The sequence below is a fragment of the Ursus americanus genome, chromosome 22 (assembly GCF_024610735.1).
Source record: "Ursus americanus isolate L20-20 chromosome 22, mUrsAme1.1.p, whole genome shotgun sequence".
Lineage (NCBI taxonomy): Eukaryota > Metazoa > Chordata > Mammalia > Carnivora > Ursidae > Ursus > Ursus americanus.
Window position 1 is genome coordinate 52,976,535 of NC_142148.1, and position 14,945 is coordinate 52,991,479.

At 54.8% G+C, this 14,945-nt stretch overlaps 1 protein-coding gene across 1 annotated transcript in view; it reads right to left on the minus strand.

The window, feature by feature from the left end:
• The window catches only part of LOC148108178 (uncharacterized), a 128,267-nt gene extending 124,903 nt beyond the window's left edge, over positions 1-3,364 (minus strand). The window contains exons 1-2 of the mRNA XM_087853895.1: positions 3,289-3,364; positions 1,874-2,399 (exon numbers count right to left, since the gene is read on the minus strand). Coding sequence (XP_087710021.1) covers positions 1,874-2,399; positions 3,289-3,364 — 602 coding nt within the window. The remainder of the gene's footprint in view (positions 1-1,873; positions 2,400-3,288) is intronic.
• Positions 3,365-14,945: the final 11,581 nt, after the last annotated feature.

The window sequence follows — 14,945 nt, forward strand, 5'->3', positions numbered from 1 at the left end:
TGAACAATGCGTAGGTCCTTTTATTCAGTGTATATACTCAAGTCTTAGGTTGATTGTGGGACCCTTTAAAAGACAGCAATGGGTTTTAAACAATCTTTCCCCAGTTTTCATTATTAAATCAGAGTATATGATAATCACCGGAAAGATATTATTTAAAGAATGTGTAACATGGGATCTTGCTGCTTCGACAACATTTAGCACACAAATGTATTCAAGACACGAGTGGTAGGCTCATTCAGTGTTTCACCTCCAAGGACAGCCACAAAGAGAAAACAATGTACTCATAAAGACACCGGAACGCAAACTTTCTTCAGAAGTTTCATGTGTTTAAATATTGCAGGATGTTAAAAATTATCTCCAAAGCACAATGGCATGAAAAAATCACCTACATTGGATCTCAACAAAAATAAGGTGAATGCTAATTTGCAATGTATCTTTCCATCACTTCATCCACCTTTCAGGTTTTCAAGAGATGAGACAACTGACCAGAGTTCACACATTTCCAAGAGAAGACTGCTTCCATTATGAGTTTTACAAATAAAATATTAAGAGTGAGGCTCTGGTATTTCATTTCAAATAGTAATGGCCTATTTTTCCAACCACGAAAATGTTGACATTCTACCTAAGAATCCCAGCGTTGGTCGTCTTATGTACAGATCCCCAAATCCTTACACCGCCTTCAGCTTGAATGTATTTCAACCAGTTCCCATAATTACTACATTACTATTATCTTAGTCTCACTGCCAAAAACCCAGCTGCAGGCTAACCATGCAAGAATGAGACACTGTTGAAATGACTAAAAAAATTTTTTTACCCTTACTGCATTAAGCTAAATCCTGCAATTAAATAAAACCAAGTAACACACACACACACACACACACACACACACACACACACACACACACCCCTCCTCCTCCTCCTGAGAAAAGAAAGGAAAGGAGAGAGAAAGAAACAAGTCCTTCTTCCACCTAAGCCAGAAGCAGAGCTGGGGGCTGGGTTGGGAAGAGGTAAACTTGGAGGCACAATGAATCAACGAGGTCTCCAGGGCTTTCGCCCCAAAAACCACAGGGCCACAGCAAGTTGAGCGCCAGCTGCGGGGAAAGAGCTGGCCCGGATCCGGGTTCGAGGCTCGCCCTTCCCTGCCGCAGGGCCAGTGATGCCCATATCGGGTCAGGGCTCTTCTCCCCCCTCCAGGTCCCCAAGGATTTCCCTCTTCCTCCTCCTTTCTCTCTCCCCCCTTTTGTCTTTGAGGCAATTGGCCAGCTCCCAAGGAGGCCCGCTGGCCTCCCCAAGCCCCCGGCCTCCCTGTGCGCTCCGGCCTCGAGCCCCTCCGTCTCTCCGAGACCCCCGAATCCACCAACTTCCCCATCTTTCACGAACCCCCCCAGGCCTTCTCATGTCCCCCAAACCTCCCCGTTTACCCGAGCCCCCGGCCTCCCCTCGTCCCCTGGCCTGCCGGAGCACGCCGACCTCCCCACAAGTCCGTCCTCCACCCATAGCCCTTCTCCCAGAACCCGCCCCCTCGTCCCCCTTCCCTGGCCTCTCCTGTCCCCCCGGCGGCCTCCCCACATCCCCGTCCTCCCGGAAACCCCCAGTCCGTCCCACATCTCCCGACCCCCCCGCGCCCCGATCCTCCCCAGAGTGCCGCCCTCCCCGGGCCCCTCCCTCGTCCTCCCCACTTCTCCGGCCTCCCCACATCCTCGGCCTCCCAAGCGGCGCGCGGGAGGGGTCCGTCTCCGCCTCATCCGCGGCGCGGACCGGCTGGTTAGCCCCGCTCGGCCCTCCGCCCGCGGGCCACGGCCCTGCCAACCCCCAGCACCAGGAGCCGGCCCACCCGCCCGCTTCCCGGCCCCCGCCCCCTCCCCGCACTCACATGTACCGCGCGGGGCGCCGGGAGGCGAGGGCAGACCACTGCGAGGCGGCGCCGCGAACCGACGGGCGGCGCTCCCTCCAACGCCTCACGCCGCGGGCGCACAGCGCTCCCGGCGGCGGCGGCGGGGCCGGTCCCGGCGGCGGCGGCGGCGGTCCCGGCGGCGGCGGCGGTCGCGGCGGCGGCGGCGGCGGCAGTAGCAGCAGCAGCAGCGGCGGGCTTGCGCCCTCTGGCCGTGCTGCGTAGGCGAGGGCCGCGCATGCGCGGCGACCGGCTGAGGAGCGCTTCACCGCCCCGGCGCGCGCCCGGCCGCGTCCCCGCGCCGAGCTTCCGCCCCCCCCACCCCCCCCTCCGGAGGACCGGGCATGCGCCCGGTGGCCCGCGCATGCCCTGCACAACACGGGGCTCCGGTCCCGAGACCGCGCCGGACAGTCGCGCGGGGCATTCAGGACGGCAATGGACTGAGCGAGCCTGTGGTGGCCGGGTCTGGGGAAGCCTCGGCGGAGGCCGGGAGGCGCGGCCCGCCGAGCTGAGGTCCCGGAGGTCCCACTGGCGGCACTCTGGGCCGGCGGGGCTGGACCGACCTCGGGGAAGCCCTCCCACCCGCTGCCCTGCCCCCCACAGCCCGGACGCGGCCCCTTTGCAGGGCCTCCCTAGCCCGCCGCCCTACAGCCCAGCCCCAGGGCCGGAACCCGCAGGGTCGCGCCCCCCAGTGGGCCGGGGCCTGGCCCGAGTCCTCGCGCGTGTCTTCGCCAGGCTTCCTGCCCACCCCGAGGAGTTAGGTGTCCCGGGACCCTCTGCACACAGGAGAGTGAGGCTCACATCAGGGATGTGTTCCGTGGCATCACAGCTAATGCTGGGCTGTACTTAGATTGAATCCTGAAAGACGGCCTGAAAGAGGCTGTGGGAGGTGGCTGGAGGTAGACAGATGTGGGGCCTGCGTGCTGGTCCCTGGGCTGCAGAAAGAAGAGGAGGACCCCCGGGATCTGGGAGTCACCAGGCCTAGGGCAGCTGAGCAGACCCAGGACACCAAGTGGAAGGGGCAAAAATGCACTCGTCCAGGGGCTTCTTCAGGCATCCTTAGGAACCTGGCGTTTGTTCTTTAGGCCGCAGGCAGCCTGGGGAGGGTTTCAAGCAGGAAGTAATATCTGATTTGTGTTCTTAAAAAAAAAAAAAAATGGATAGGAAGGGGCAGGGCTACTTTCATCTTTATGGCGTCACTTTGATCCTCACCACAAGCCAGGAGGGTCCTGGGATGGATCCATGCATTGGTCTCCCTACTCAGAGGGGAGTCTGCTTCTCCCTCTCCCTCTGCCCCTCCCCCTGCTCTCTCTCTCAAATGAATAAATAAAATCTTTAAAAGAACAAAGGTAATAAATATCCCAAACTCATCATTTCCTGATGGCTTTACTACATACTGCCATCATCTACGCTCTCGTCTGTTGTATCTTTACAGCAGAAATCCACGGAAATGACGTGACGAGCCGCTGACATCTCTTCCTGACTGTTCAGTAAGGGCAGGCTGGGAGCTTGAAATCAGCCACGGTGGGAATATGCACCCCATGGAGACTGGCACACGCCACAAATCAGCACCCCCCCCCCCGCGGGAGCCTGTTATATTTACCAGCATTGCACGGTCTATGTGCTGCATGGTGAGATGACATACAGTCTGGAAACAATGAGACAGGGACATTTAAAACAAAGCTTCATTTTAGTCCAACGAAATGAAATGCGTTCTGAGCACCTGCGAATTCCGTGCCCACCTCTCGCTTCCTCCGCCGTTGACTCTCCGTGATGACAGCTGTGATTTGTGAGCACCTGGTAGATGCCAGGCGTATGAAGTTGTATTCTCTTATTATCACTTTCCGGTTCAGTGTGAATATTGTCCCATTTCATGAATGAGAAAACGGAGGCACAGAAGGGTTAAGACACTGCCCAGGATCAAACCTTTTGCACCCTGCCTCAGGGCCTCTTGTCTGGCTCCGTGTGTACCGTCCCCCTTTCTTGCCCGAAGCAATCCAGAATCTGCGACTATGTCATTGGACATGTCGTCACTTTAAGTTCCAATTGATCTTCATATCCACTTGTTCTGCGTTTTCTGAAATGTCATTTATTCTTTGGCTTGAGCGATTTTCCTTTCCATCTTCTCCACTCTCTGCGATTGCATTTAATGGCAACGTTGATAAAGCCCTTTTCTTTAGGGTGATCTTGTCAAAGCGAGGGGTACTTTATAACCTTCAGCAGATAATTAATGCGTGTGACAACCCACAGACATTGCACACACTTCAGCAGGAGGATTGGGAGGAGTTCACAAGCACCTGAGCTGGAAATAAATTACAGGGGAAAGGCCTGCACCCCCTCCCCCGGGAACCCACACTCCGAGGCTGGCACCTCCTCCTTCCCGCAGCATCCTTGTTAACAGTGTCGGCAGCCAGCGTGGTCACCGTAAGGGGGAAACCGAGGCAAGGAAGTGCCTCACCCAGGGCATCAGCAAATCAGCACCAGAGGTGTGTGGGACACAGGAGTTCTGGGCAGAACCCAGCCAAGAACGGGGATTACCTCATGCTAAATCCAGTGTTTGTTGAACGACTGAATGAAGGTCCCTATGTACTCCTTTCTCCCCGTGAATATGTACAGCGTGTTACCTTTGACCCTCTGACTGTGGTTAAAGTGAAGAGAAAGAAAAGAAAAGAAAAGAAGAGAAGAGAAGAGAAGAGAGAAAAGAAAAGAAAGAGAGGTTTTTCTTTGTGATGAGAACTCTCAGAACTTGCTCTTCTCACACCTCTCAAATACACCATAGAGCAGTAATGAACTGTAGTCCTGGGGTGTACTGCAAATCCCTATTCCTTATTGATCTGAAACTGGAATTTGTACCTTTTCACCATTCACTAAATTCCCGCACCCCCTCCGCCCTCTGCTTCTGGTTACTTCAATCTGATCTCTTTTTCTGAGTTAGTCTTCCCCCTTTTCTCTTCTTTGTCTCAGATTCCACAGAGAAGGGAAAAATAGCTCTCTGTCTCTCTCTCTAGACAGGATCAATCTCTCTCTCTCTCTATGCTTCTCTACAGAAAGTCTTTGCCCTGTCTCCCTTATTTCACTTGGCATCACGCTTTCAAAGTCCGGTACTGTTAGCACGCTTAGCGGGATGTCCTTTTCTTCTGGCTGATTCCTATGCTATTCTCTAGGTACCACTTCTTTCCCTACTCAGCACTAAAGGGCACTGATGTTTTCCGTGTCCTGGCTATTGAAAATAATGCTTCTTGAACATGGAGGTGCAGGTAGTTCTCTTTTTAATTTTTGGAGGGACGTCCACAGTGTTCTGCATAGTGACAGTACCAATGTGCATTCCCACGAGTGGTGCCCAAGGATTCCCTTTGCTCCACATCCTCACCAGCATTTGTTATCTCTCGACTTTTGGAGGGTCGCTCTTCCCGCCAATGTGATGTGATGTCTCATGATGCTCTTGGTTGCATTTTTCTGTGGGTTAGTCATGTTGAGGGGCGTTCACTGTGTCTGGGGCCCAGGGACACGTCTAGTCTGCATTAGACCTTTAGTTCCTCGTTTAGACACACAGGGGTGGGTGCAGAAGCACTCTTCTGGCTGAGCTGCGGGTGCTGGAATCGTAAAGAGGACACCATGGGAGTGGACAGAAAAGGAGGAAAGGGAGGGTTCTGAGGTCCTTTACTCTGCCCAGGGAGCCAAGAGATCCTGCTCCTTTGCTCTGTGACTCTGCAAAGGCACTGCGTTGAGGACCCCCGAGAAAAGGCATGGCTTTTTTTGCTGGTGTGCCTGCGTGGGGCTGTGCCACCAGAGCTGGAGAGCTGGATGCAGGGCGCTTCCTTGTCCATGGTACCTGGTGAGTTCTGCTGGAGGAACTGGAGCAGGAAGAGTCAGGCAGAGGCCATTGTGGTTGTCGCCCCTGCCCAGAAACAGCTTGAAAGTTTTAGTAGCATTCTGCAGTCTAGGTGCTTAAGAGGGGAGGTGGGCTCCAAGATCTTCTCAATTATTCATTGAGTAACTACACACTGAGCACTGCCCTATGCCAGGTATCTTGCTGGGCCCGTGCGCAGAGCTGAAATTACCTAGGGCTTCTTTGCTTTAGGAGCTCCCAGTCTACACATGGACCAAAGCTCCAAAGAGAACGCACGTGAAAGAAAAGAGCAAGCGCTCTGTACTAGGAATGAAGTGTGCTACGGAGGAAGGCTGGGGAGTCACTGCATGGAAAGATATGAAAGGCCTCACTGAGGCTGAGGTTGCTGAGAACAGATTGACCAAAGGGAGCTAGACCTGCACACGTCAGGGAGCAGCGTTTCAGGAAGAAGTGACTTGTGCTGCAGACACTCAATAACAGAAGCCAGTTTGGCCAGAGGAGTGAAAAAGGCAGCCAGGGTGGCTGCAGGGACACTAGGAGGAGAGCAGAGGGGAGGGAGGAAGGCAGGGACAGATGCTGAGGCCTGGGAGACTGTTACTTATCTAGAGTTGCCCCGGGACTGCATTGCCCTGATACCCTGCACGTGCAGGTGCATCGCTTTAATTTCTAACAGTATTTGTGGGTGAAGAATGCGGGCCCAAATTAGCATGGTTCCCCAGGCTCAAGGTGTGTCAGTGGCTGCGGCTGTGACCAGGGCCATACTGGAAGAGGATTTTGTCATGAGTTGGCTCACGTGACTCGGGATGCCATCTGGACTCAGAACCTGAGTTCCTGTGTGTCTTTTGGCCTTGGCACTGCCTCCGTTCTCTATCCTGTGAGCCTCTGTAGATGGCAGCTCAAAACATCGGTGCTTGGTTCTGCTTCAGAGAGAGAGAAGAAGAAGGGAAAGGGAAGGAGTGAGTAGTGGAACATGATGGAAAGTAACTAGGGAGTGAGAAACTCTTTGCATGACATGTAGAGAAGCTCTAGGCATGGTACTTCATCACGTTGAATATGTCCTGTGGGTCAAAAGCCAGTCACTGACCACTTAGCAGTTACAGTCTGATGCCTATACCACAGGTCAGGATCCCTGGGAGCCATGGTGAAAGCCGCTCCCCTCATAGACCCAAACGAGGTAACGGGGTCTCGTTCTTCATATAACGGGAAACAATTGCATGGTTTTACTATAGAGGATGACAATGCCTGCATCTTCTTGCTTTTCCAGGCCATCATGGTGCCCACCTTAAAATGAGGCCAAGAGGGAAAGTGACAGTTGCAGTATTACAGGGCTGGAACCCAGGCCTCTTCTGAGCAGCCCTCCATGCCAAGTCCCACCCCTTCTTGTAATTCTTCCATCTTGAAAATTGTGCCTCAGATACACAGCAGACCACCCCACACATGTAATAAATACTCTTATCCACAGACACCAGAGGATGTCCCAAGGAAGTAGATTCTAGCCTGATCCCCACACTGCAGGCTGGGAAAGTGGGGACTACGTGAGAGACACAATGACATAGGACACACAAGTGCGCAAAGAAACACAGAACGTAAGGTCTGAATTCAGCTCTGCCTCCTGAAGCTTCGGACCCTAGTTCCATTTCCAGAGAGTGGTGGCTATGGCCTTTTTGGCTCATTGTGTCCAGTTCAGGAGATGACATGGGGGAGAAAGCTAAGGAGTCAACTGCCAAGAAGGGGCTCTGGATAGGTCTGACTGAACACATGGTCCCAGGGATTAGAATCTTGAAAGAGTGACCTCACTTCCTCTGTGATAGGCCCCAACTGAACTTAGAACTCTGGTAACCGGGCACCCAGATTCAAAAGACAACCTGCTCTCCAGCTCACTTGGGTGGAGACATTCGAGAGAGCAAGATGTTCTCTTGCTGCCTTCCTCCCTTCAGGGTCTCTGGGCCCAGGCAAGCCCAGAGAGAGAGACTTGCAAATAATTGTAGACGTCGGCTCAGCCCGCTTTTCCGAGCCCTCTGGACATGTGGCAGGAGACACCAACAGGTAACACGAGGCAGCTCAGGGCAGCCCACTGGAGAGCAGGCAACAACTGTGATGTCACCTCAGCAGGCCCACACCTCTTGCCCCTCATTATGTGTGTCCCTGTGTGTGTGTTGGGGTGGGGGGCTGGTTGTCTATGTGTAGAGAAGGGGACAGAGGATGTGGGACACACCCTTCCTGGGCAGAAGGAAGCTGCCAGGTGTTGGAAGCCTGGCCCATCTTTCATGTTCACGCCCCAGGTCATAGCAGGCAGGATGAGAAGCTGAGCACTGGGGACCAAGCTCAACTACCTCGATGTTAATCACGAGCTCTAGAGTTTCATCCGGCTACCTCCTTGCTCGATGTCTTTTCAGCTGCCCCTCTTTGCCTCAACTGGAGAACAGGGTTTCTAATGCGGGTGGCCCCTTGTGGCAATGTCCCGGGAGGACACTAATGTCTCTTGACCCCATGTCTATGGGGCACTGCATTTTCAGAGCTGCACCCAGGAGGTCATCGAAGAGCTGGTCTGGGACTTCAACTACAACGCCCTAGACAAGTGGCAGGTGCACCAGGCCACCCAGGATCAGTGCCGCTCTGAGGTGAGAATGGGAAGAGGGTTCCACACGCCCAGGGCCCCCACACAAATGTGGGGACAAACCTGGGGCCCTCCCATGGTGTTTCCACATGAGTGCCCCGCAGGCCCAACCACAAAGTCATCCCAGTATCCACACCTCCACCACCAGCTGTGGGAGAAGGTAGGAAGACACTCTTCCCATAGGTGGGAATGGTAGAGAATAGTGTTCGTGTTTTTTGCAGTTTGGGGCGTGGGTTATTCTGTTTCATTCTGTTTTGTGTGACTTTTCCCGCAGCCATGAGTGTCTTTGCATTTTGCTACTGTTTTGAGTATTTTCTTGACTCACCCCAGCCATCCTGTGTAGAACCCAGCTCCACTGTCCTTGGAGAACGTGTCCAAGGCCTTATGAATCCTCACCCCACACAGGGTGATTGAACATAAAAGGAACGGTGGGATGAAGCCATTCTATATGTTCCTCTGTAACGTATCACCTCTCAGAACACATCGACTCATTGTATGTCCCCCGGGTCACAAGCTGTGTCCTCATATGTCTTTTTGGACCTCCGTATGGGAGGTTGTCTGCCGCCGTGAATCAGCCTTTCAAGCACGGATTGGGTGCAAGGCCTCTGATGCCTCCTGGCCCAGGTAGTGGACTCTGTCTTTTCAGAGTTCAATCCAGGCCATCTTTGAGGAGCTGCTTGCTCCAAAGGCTCAGCTACTCCATCTCCCTTGACAAGCAGCAGGTGCCTCGGCCCACAACAACATCCAATGCTGGTCTGGGGTGAGAACAGGTCCAGATTGATGTCCAATCTCAGGACCCACAGATGATCACGGCAAGGCCAGAACCCACACTAGAAACAACCAGCTCCCCTGGGGCCTGCCGAGGAAGGTGGATTTCCCCTGAACCTTTCTCCCCACCTGAGGAACAGACCAGGCCGCAGCAGCCTAGGGAAATGCCATGCATTCCATGCTCTGGACAGTTCTCAGGCCCAACGTCTATGATCTCGAGCAGCGTTGGAGATGCTAAGCCTGTGCTTTCTCCTGTCTGCAGTAGGGATGTTGACTGATGACTCAAAGGCATACAGTTCTTAATAAAGCCTATTCAGAGAGAGAAAGGCTGTGGTGGCTCAGCTAACAAGATGTGTTGAAGTGACCAATGCTTTCTCATTTCACCCCTAAAGGCAATTGTACTTTCAAGCCTAGAGCCTTTTTCTGGGTGGGCCCTCAAGTCCCTTTTCTTGCACAAGTTCCCGAAGGGATGGGACTCTCTGGTCTGAGCACCAGACCCTGATCATCCTGGTGGTGCGTGGTGTTGAAGCTGACTCCATTGCCCCCCACACCCCCCTTCTCTACCTGGTGGGAAAAGGAATCATCCCTGTCCCTGGATGAGGCCCAGACGATGCTGAGGCTCCGAGAAGGCACAATGGAGCATTTCGTACAGTCCCTGGTGCCATCCTTCCCAGATGGGAGCATCTCAACCACCTCAACGATCTTCTGCATGTACGAGATGTTCACTTCAGCCACACAGGTCCTGGGCCAGCAGTTCAATCGGTGAGTGCCCACCCCATGCACAGCACAGGGTGAGCCTCCCATCTACTGGGTGTACATCTCGGGAATGGCCCTACCCCTCTCTGACCTTCCCTTTCCTCTTCTGAAAACTGGGGTGGTTAAGAGGATGAACCTCATACAGGTACTGTAGGAAATCATGGGAGGAAACATGGCACGGGCTACTCTGGTGCTTGGTTCTGTAGAAAGGGCTCCTGGACGTGCTGGGCATCTTCTTGCTTAATAGTTCTCTCTCTCTGGTCAAGAAGCTCTCAAGTGCAACCCTCACAGGCCGGTGGCCCTTCTGGGTTGACGAAAGGAAATGCAAAGCAGGCAGTTTCTCTATGTGCAAAGGACTTCTGAGATTCCATCTAGATGGTTCTGGTAGTTGTCCTTTGTGTGAGCAGCTCAGGGGCACACTGGGAGCAGGCAGACCAGCCCACGGGCCACTCAGGATTTGGAAAGTGCGGGCTGGGAAGTAGTCGTTCAAGAATGTATATTAAGCACTAGGAATGTGAATGGAGAGAGGAGATACAGTGTCTGGGTCTCAGTTCTATTCAGAGGGTCAGATAGGCACTCTGCACACCCTAAGCATGCATGTCCCATGGTTGTTAGATGTGACATCTTCGTAGCCTCCTCTAGCTTTGAAAGGATCCACCTAGAGCTGGATCATAGGACAGATGAAATGATCAAGTAAAACTGGGACAGGGGTTTGGGTCCAGAAGCAGGGCTGGCTGCCTCCACAGAGCAGGGTGGGGGACTACAGGGGTGGTGGCTGGGGAGGGATTTGCCAAACCAGGGATCTCACCGATCTCTTGATTTCCAGTGGGTGGGCTTCATCTGGGGGGCTTCATGTGAAGAAGCAAATGAGTCAAAGAAGGCTGTGGAGGGGGTCCCGGGCCCTCTGGGCGGCAGAGCACAGTCTGGGCTCAGGGGGTGCCTGAAACACCCATCCCTTTGACGGTCCCAACTTGCTCTGCCTGCCCCTCCCTGCTGACCACCCCAACCGGGGCCAAGAACCGAGGGTGTGCTGAGCCGACCACTCACAAATCTGCCTCCAACCTGAGCCTTGATACTGGTGTGCATGGAGGATAGAGTAGATCAGGCCCATGGCCAGGTAGAGGAGAGGAGAAGTGGAAAAACCAGACTCATTCAGGTTTTCTAGAGGACCAGGCCTTCCACTACGAGGGCAGCTAGAGAGGGGTTGGAAGTGGGCTGGGGCCATCCTCTGGGACCCATACAGAAAGAACGGTGCTGTGGGAGTAGCATGTGCAATGCAAGGCCAGGCCTCTGACTCTGTTCCACATATGACTCTCCCCAGCACCCTGTCTCCCTTCTTGGGTACCTGGCCTGACCAGAATTTGCAGGCTATCTATCAGTCCCTGGGCCGTGACCGTGTCGAGATCAAGGTGGCCTATGTGCATGGGGCCATGGTTCTGAAGTGGCATGCCTGGGACCTGACAAACCATGTCCCCCTTCTCCTGATGCAGCGGGAACTTCTGGCGCTCACTGAGGCAGAGGTGGAGGGTAAGGGGGATGGCAAGCTGGGAAGGCTAACTGGGATGCGGTTCATGGGCTGGGTATTCCTTTCAAGGCCATGGGGTCTGTCCTGGTTTTGCAAAGGCATCCGGAAAGTCAGTGATGTGGATGAACCTTTCTCTGTCTCCTGCCCCAGTGCCAGCTCCAGGGCTCCTTCCAATGGCAGAGCCAGGAACAGGGCCTCCTATAGACCTAGAGGCGACCCCAGCTCTGTGTCAACTGTCACCTGCAGTGTCAGAGCCAGCCTCCCCTCCGTCAGCTGTTCCAGAACTGCAACCCGTGCTCCCATCTTCTGCATGTGTGCCGGGTGCTGAGCAGCAGTCAGCTGGACCACCCTTTTTGCTGGAAAGTTTCACTCAGGCAACAGCCACAGAGCCCACCGCGGCCCCAGAGGCTTCCTGCCACCGCTGTGTCACCCCAAAGAACCAGCTGGGTGAGGAGAAGCCCGACCTCCTGGACTTCCCTCCCAGGCTGGTGGCAGAGCAGCTCACGTATATGGATGCGGTGAGCAGCTGGGCTCTCAGGGTGGGCCAGGGGCAGGCCTTCCTTCTGCTCTCACTTGCCCCACACCTGCCTTTCCCTGATGTGGACTCCTATGGTCTGGGACCAAATCTCAGCTCCACCACTTCCCAACCCTGTCAACCCATCAAGGCGCTTAGCCCCAAGCTTTCCCTATCCAGCTGCGGACTGTAGCAAGAGACCATGATAAGCACTGATACGGAGGTACTAGGGAGAAGAAATGAGCCAGAATGGAGAGACCAATGGGCAGGCCCTGGTCCCGTGGGTGGAGGAGGGCAGCTCCCTGTGTTCAGTCAAGTCCATGGGTCACCCACTCATGTGCCTTGGAGGATGAGTACCCTCAGCATTGATTAGGCATCTGATGTGTCCATGAGGACAGGGCAGACGGAAGAATGTGTGGTTGCAGCTCCCGTGTGAGAATGTGCATCTGAAAGGGGGGGAAGGACCAGGGGGATGACCAGTTGGAGGGGAGGGGAAGAAGCCCCCTTGGGTTGGACCACCTTGCAGTGCCACCTGGAGCTGGGAGTTCCTGAGCATGATCAGGGTGCCAATGCCCTCCTTCCTTCCCTTGCTCTGTTTGCTCCTGGGTCATTGTGTACTGGGTTCCCTCAGGGAAAACAATGGAATGAAATCCACGGTCTCCAACCAGGCTCAGGCCAGATTCTCAGCTCCCTGAGGTCCAGCTCTGACCTGTGACCCCCACGTAGGACATGAGTCTTGCATGGGAAATGGCTGGGTGAACCAAGGTCCGCCTGTTCTCTAGGAGCTGTTCAAGAAGCTGCTGCCCCATCAGTGCCTGGGCTCCGTCTGGTCCAAGCGCAACAAGCCTGGCAATGAGCACCTGGCACCCACAGTCCGGGCCACTGTCGCCCAGTTCAACGGTGTGGCCAAGTGTGTCATCACCACCTGCCTTGGCAACCCAAGCATGACAGCCCGGGACAGGGCCATGGTGGTGGAGCACTGGATCAAGGTGGCCAAGGTATGCAACGGGAAGCCCAGCCGAGGTGCTCTCCTGAGTCTCGGGCACTGCTCTTCCCTTGATCAGGTCTCAGGGTGGAAGGCCCTGGTCTTTGCCCTAGGACTGTGCAGTCCCTAGGCTCTTTGGTCCAGGGGCATGCTGACCTCGCCTTGCATGGCCCCATGCTGGGATGCTCCGTTTCTGCCTGGCTCCTTCCTTGGAGTGAGGTAAAATCTTCCTCCTCCTCTGGGCCTCACGTGTGCCCTTCGGCAGGTCCCTGGACAGCGGCTTCCTCCAGCAGGAGCACTTTCCCCTGAGGGGGACTGAAGCTTGAGAGCCAATAAGGTGCTGGCTCCCCAAGTGACAGCCCATTCTCTTCTCTCCCCAGGCCTGTCAAACCCTGAGGAACTACTCGTCCTTACATGCCATCCTCTCGGCTCTGCAGAGTGTCTCCATTCACCGCCTCGAGAACACGTGGGGGAAGGTTTCCAGGTGAGTAGGCCTCTCTCCATGGAGGGACCAAGATGGACGAGGGAGCTCCCAGAGGCTTGTCCTCTTCCCCCTCAGGCAGCTTGGACCTTCTGGGAGGCGGCAAACCCCAACCACAGGACCTGGGCTGGTGGGTGGGTCTCTCAGCCTCCCTGGTGAGGAGGCCACCATGCCTCCCACTTTAGAAATCAGTTTTGCCAAATGTCCCACACGGGGCTGAGCTGCATTAAATCTCTTCACGTGTTTCCTTGACAGCCACTAAGCTCTCTGCCCATTTGAACCCCAAATTGACCCAAACAGCGTTTCTCAATGAATGTGGGAAGGGAGGCCCAGGACGAGCCACATGAGAGCTCCCTCCCATGTCCTACAAAGACCTTAGTGCTCAGAGGATCCCAGAAGAAACCCTCAACCAGGCAGGTTGACACTCTGGGGTTCTCAAAGAAAAGGCACTTGCACTCAACCCTGCCACATTATTCATCCATTGATCCTGCCTCCCTTGCCTCTCTTCAGGAAGCCATTGAGGATCTTTCAAAAGCTGTGCAGCAAGGACACCGCACAGGGCAGGAACCTGCTCATCAAGGTAGCCTGGAAGGTGCAGGTCTGGAAAGAGAGGATGGGTGGGAGGGAACAGGGTCCTGAGTGGATGTAGTCGGGAATGGTCTGAAGCATTCCTTGGGGAGGGGAAGCCTTTGTCATGAATGTGGCGACAGCCTAGGTGAGGATGCCGTTGGTGGCGAGGGGGCAAGCAGGTGGTGTCCAAGCAGACTCCCTAGCCTACACACCCTCTCACTCTCTGTCGACAGCTGGTCCAGGTGGGGGCCTCTACAAACCTGGAGAGCCCAGAGGACAGACCTGTGCTCAGTGATGGGGCTGGGCTGGGTTGAGGGCCACAACAATGATGAGAGTAATAGGACCCTGAGTCCTCAGGAGACCATGGGAGATAGGTGGAGTTGTCACGTTTCCCGATGAGAAAACAGGCTCGGGGAGGCCAGGCTGCAAGGTCAAGTTCACACATGGAGTGAATGTTGGAGTGAGATTGTTCTGGAATCACTCACGGCCTGCTTCTGGATAATGGGGCCTCAGGATCAGTATGAGTTAGGTCAGATGTCTAGGTTCTGACGTCCAAGATGGTGGGGGCAAGTGGCCTGAGGGTATGATGGTCTCAAGGAACTTGTCCTTGGTCCTGCAGGAACGACCGTCCAATAGATTTGCCACCCTGGTGATGGCCCTCCGGGGAGCCCAGAAGAGGATGCAGAAGAAGGTGAATGTGCCTGAGGCCCAGGGCCTCCAAAGTCAGAGGAGGAGGAGGGCTCCTCCCTGAGGGCTGGAAGCCTCCCAAAAAGGAAAGATCAGGAAGGGGGGGGCATCCTTCCCACTCCAGCTGCAGCTCCTGGGGCCACAGCTTCTACAATTCTTATTTCAAAAGAACCAGGAGGAGGGTCCAGAAAGGTCCATAGAGAATGGGTTTTGCGGGTGGAGAGGGACCGGCCTAGTGCTCCATTCCCTGGCATTTTTGAAAAGCAGGCCCTGAAGGTGATGAGGAGTCTGATGTTCTGGG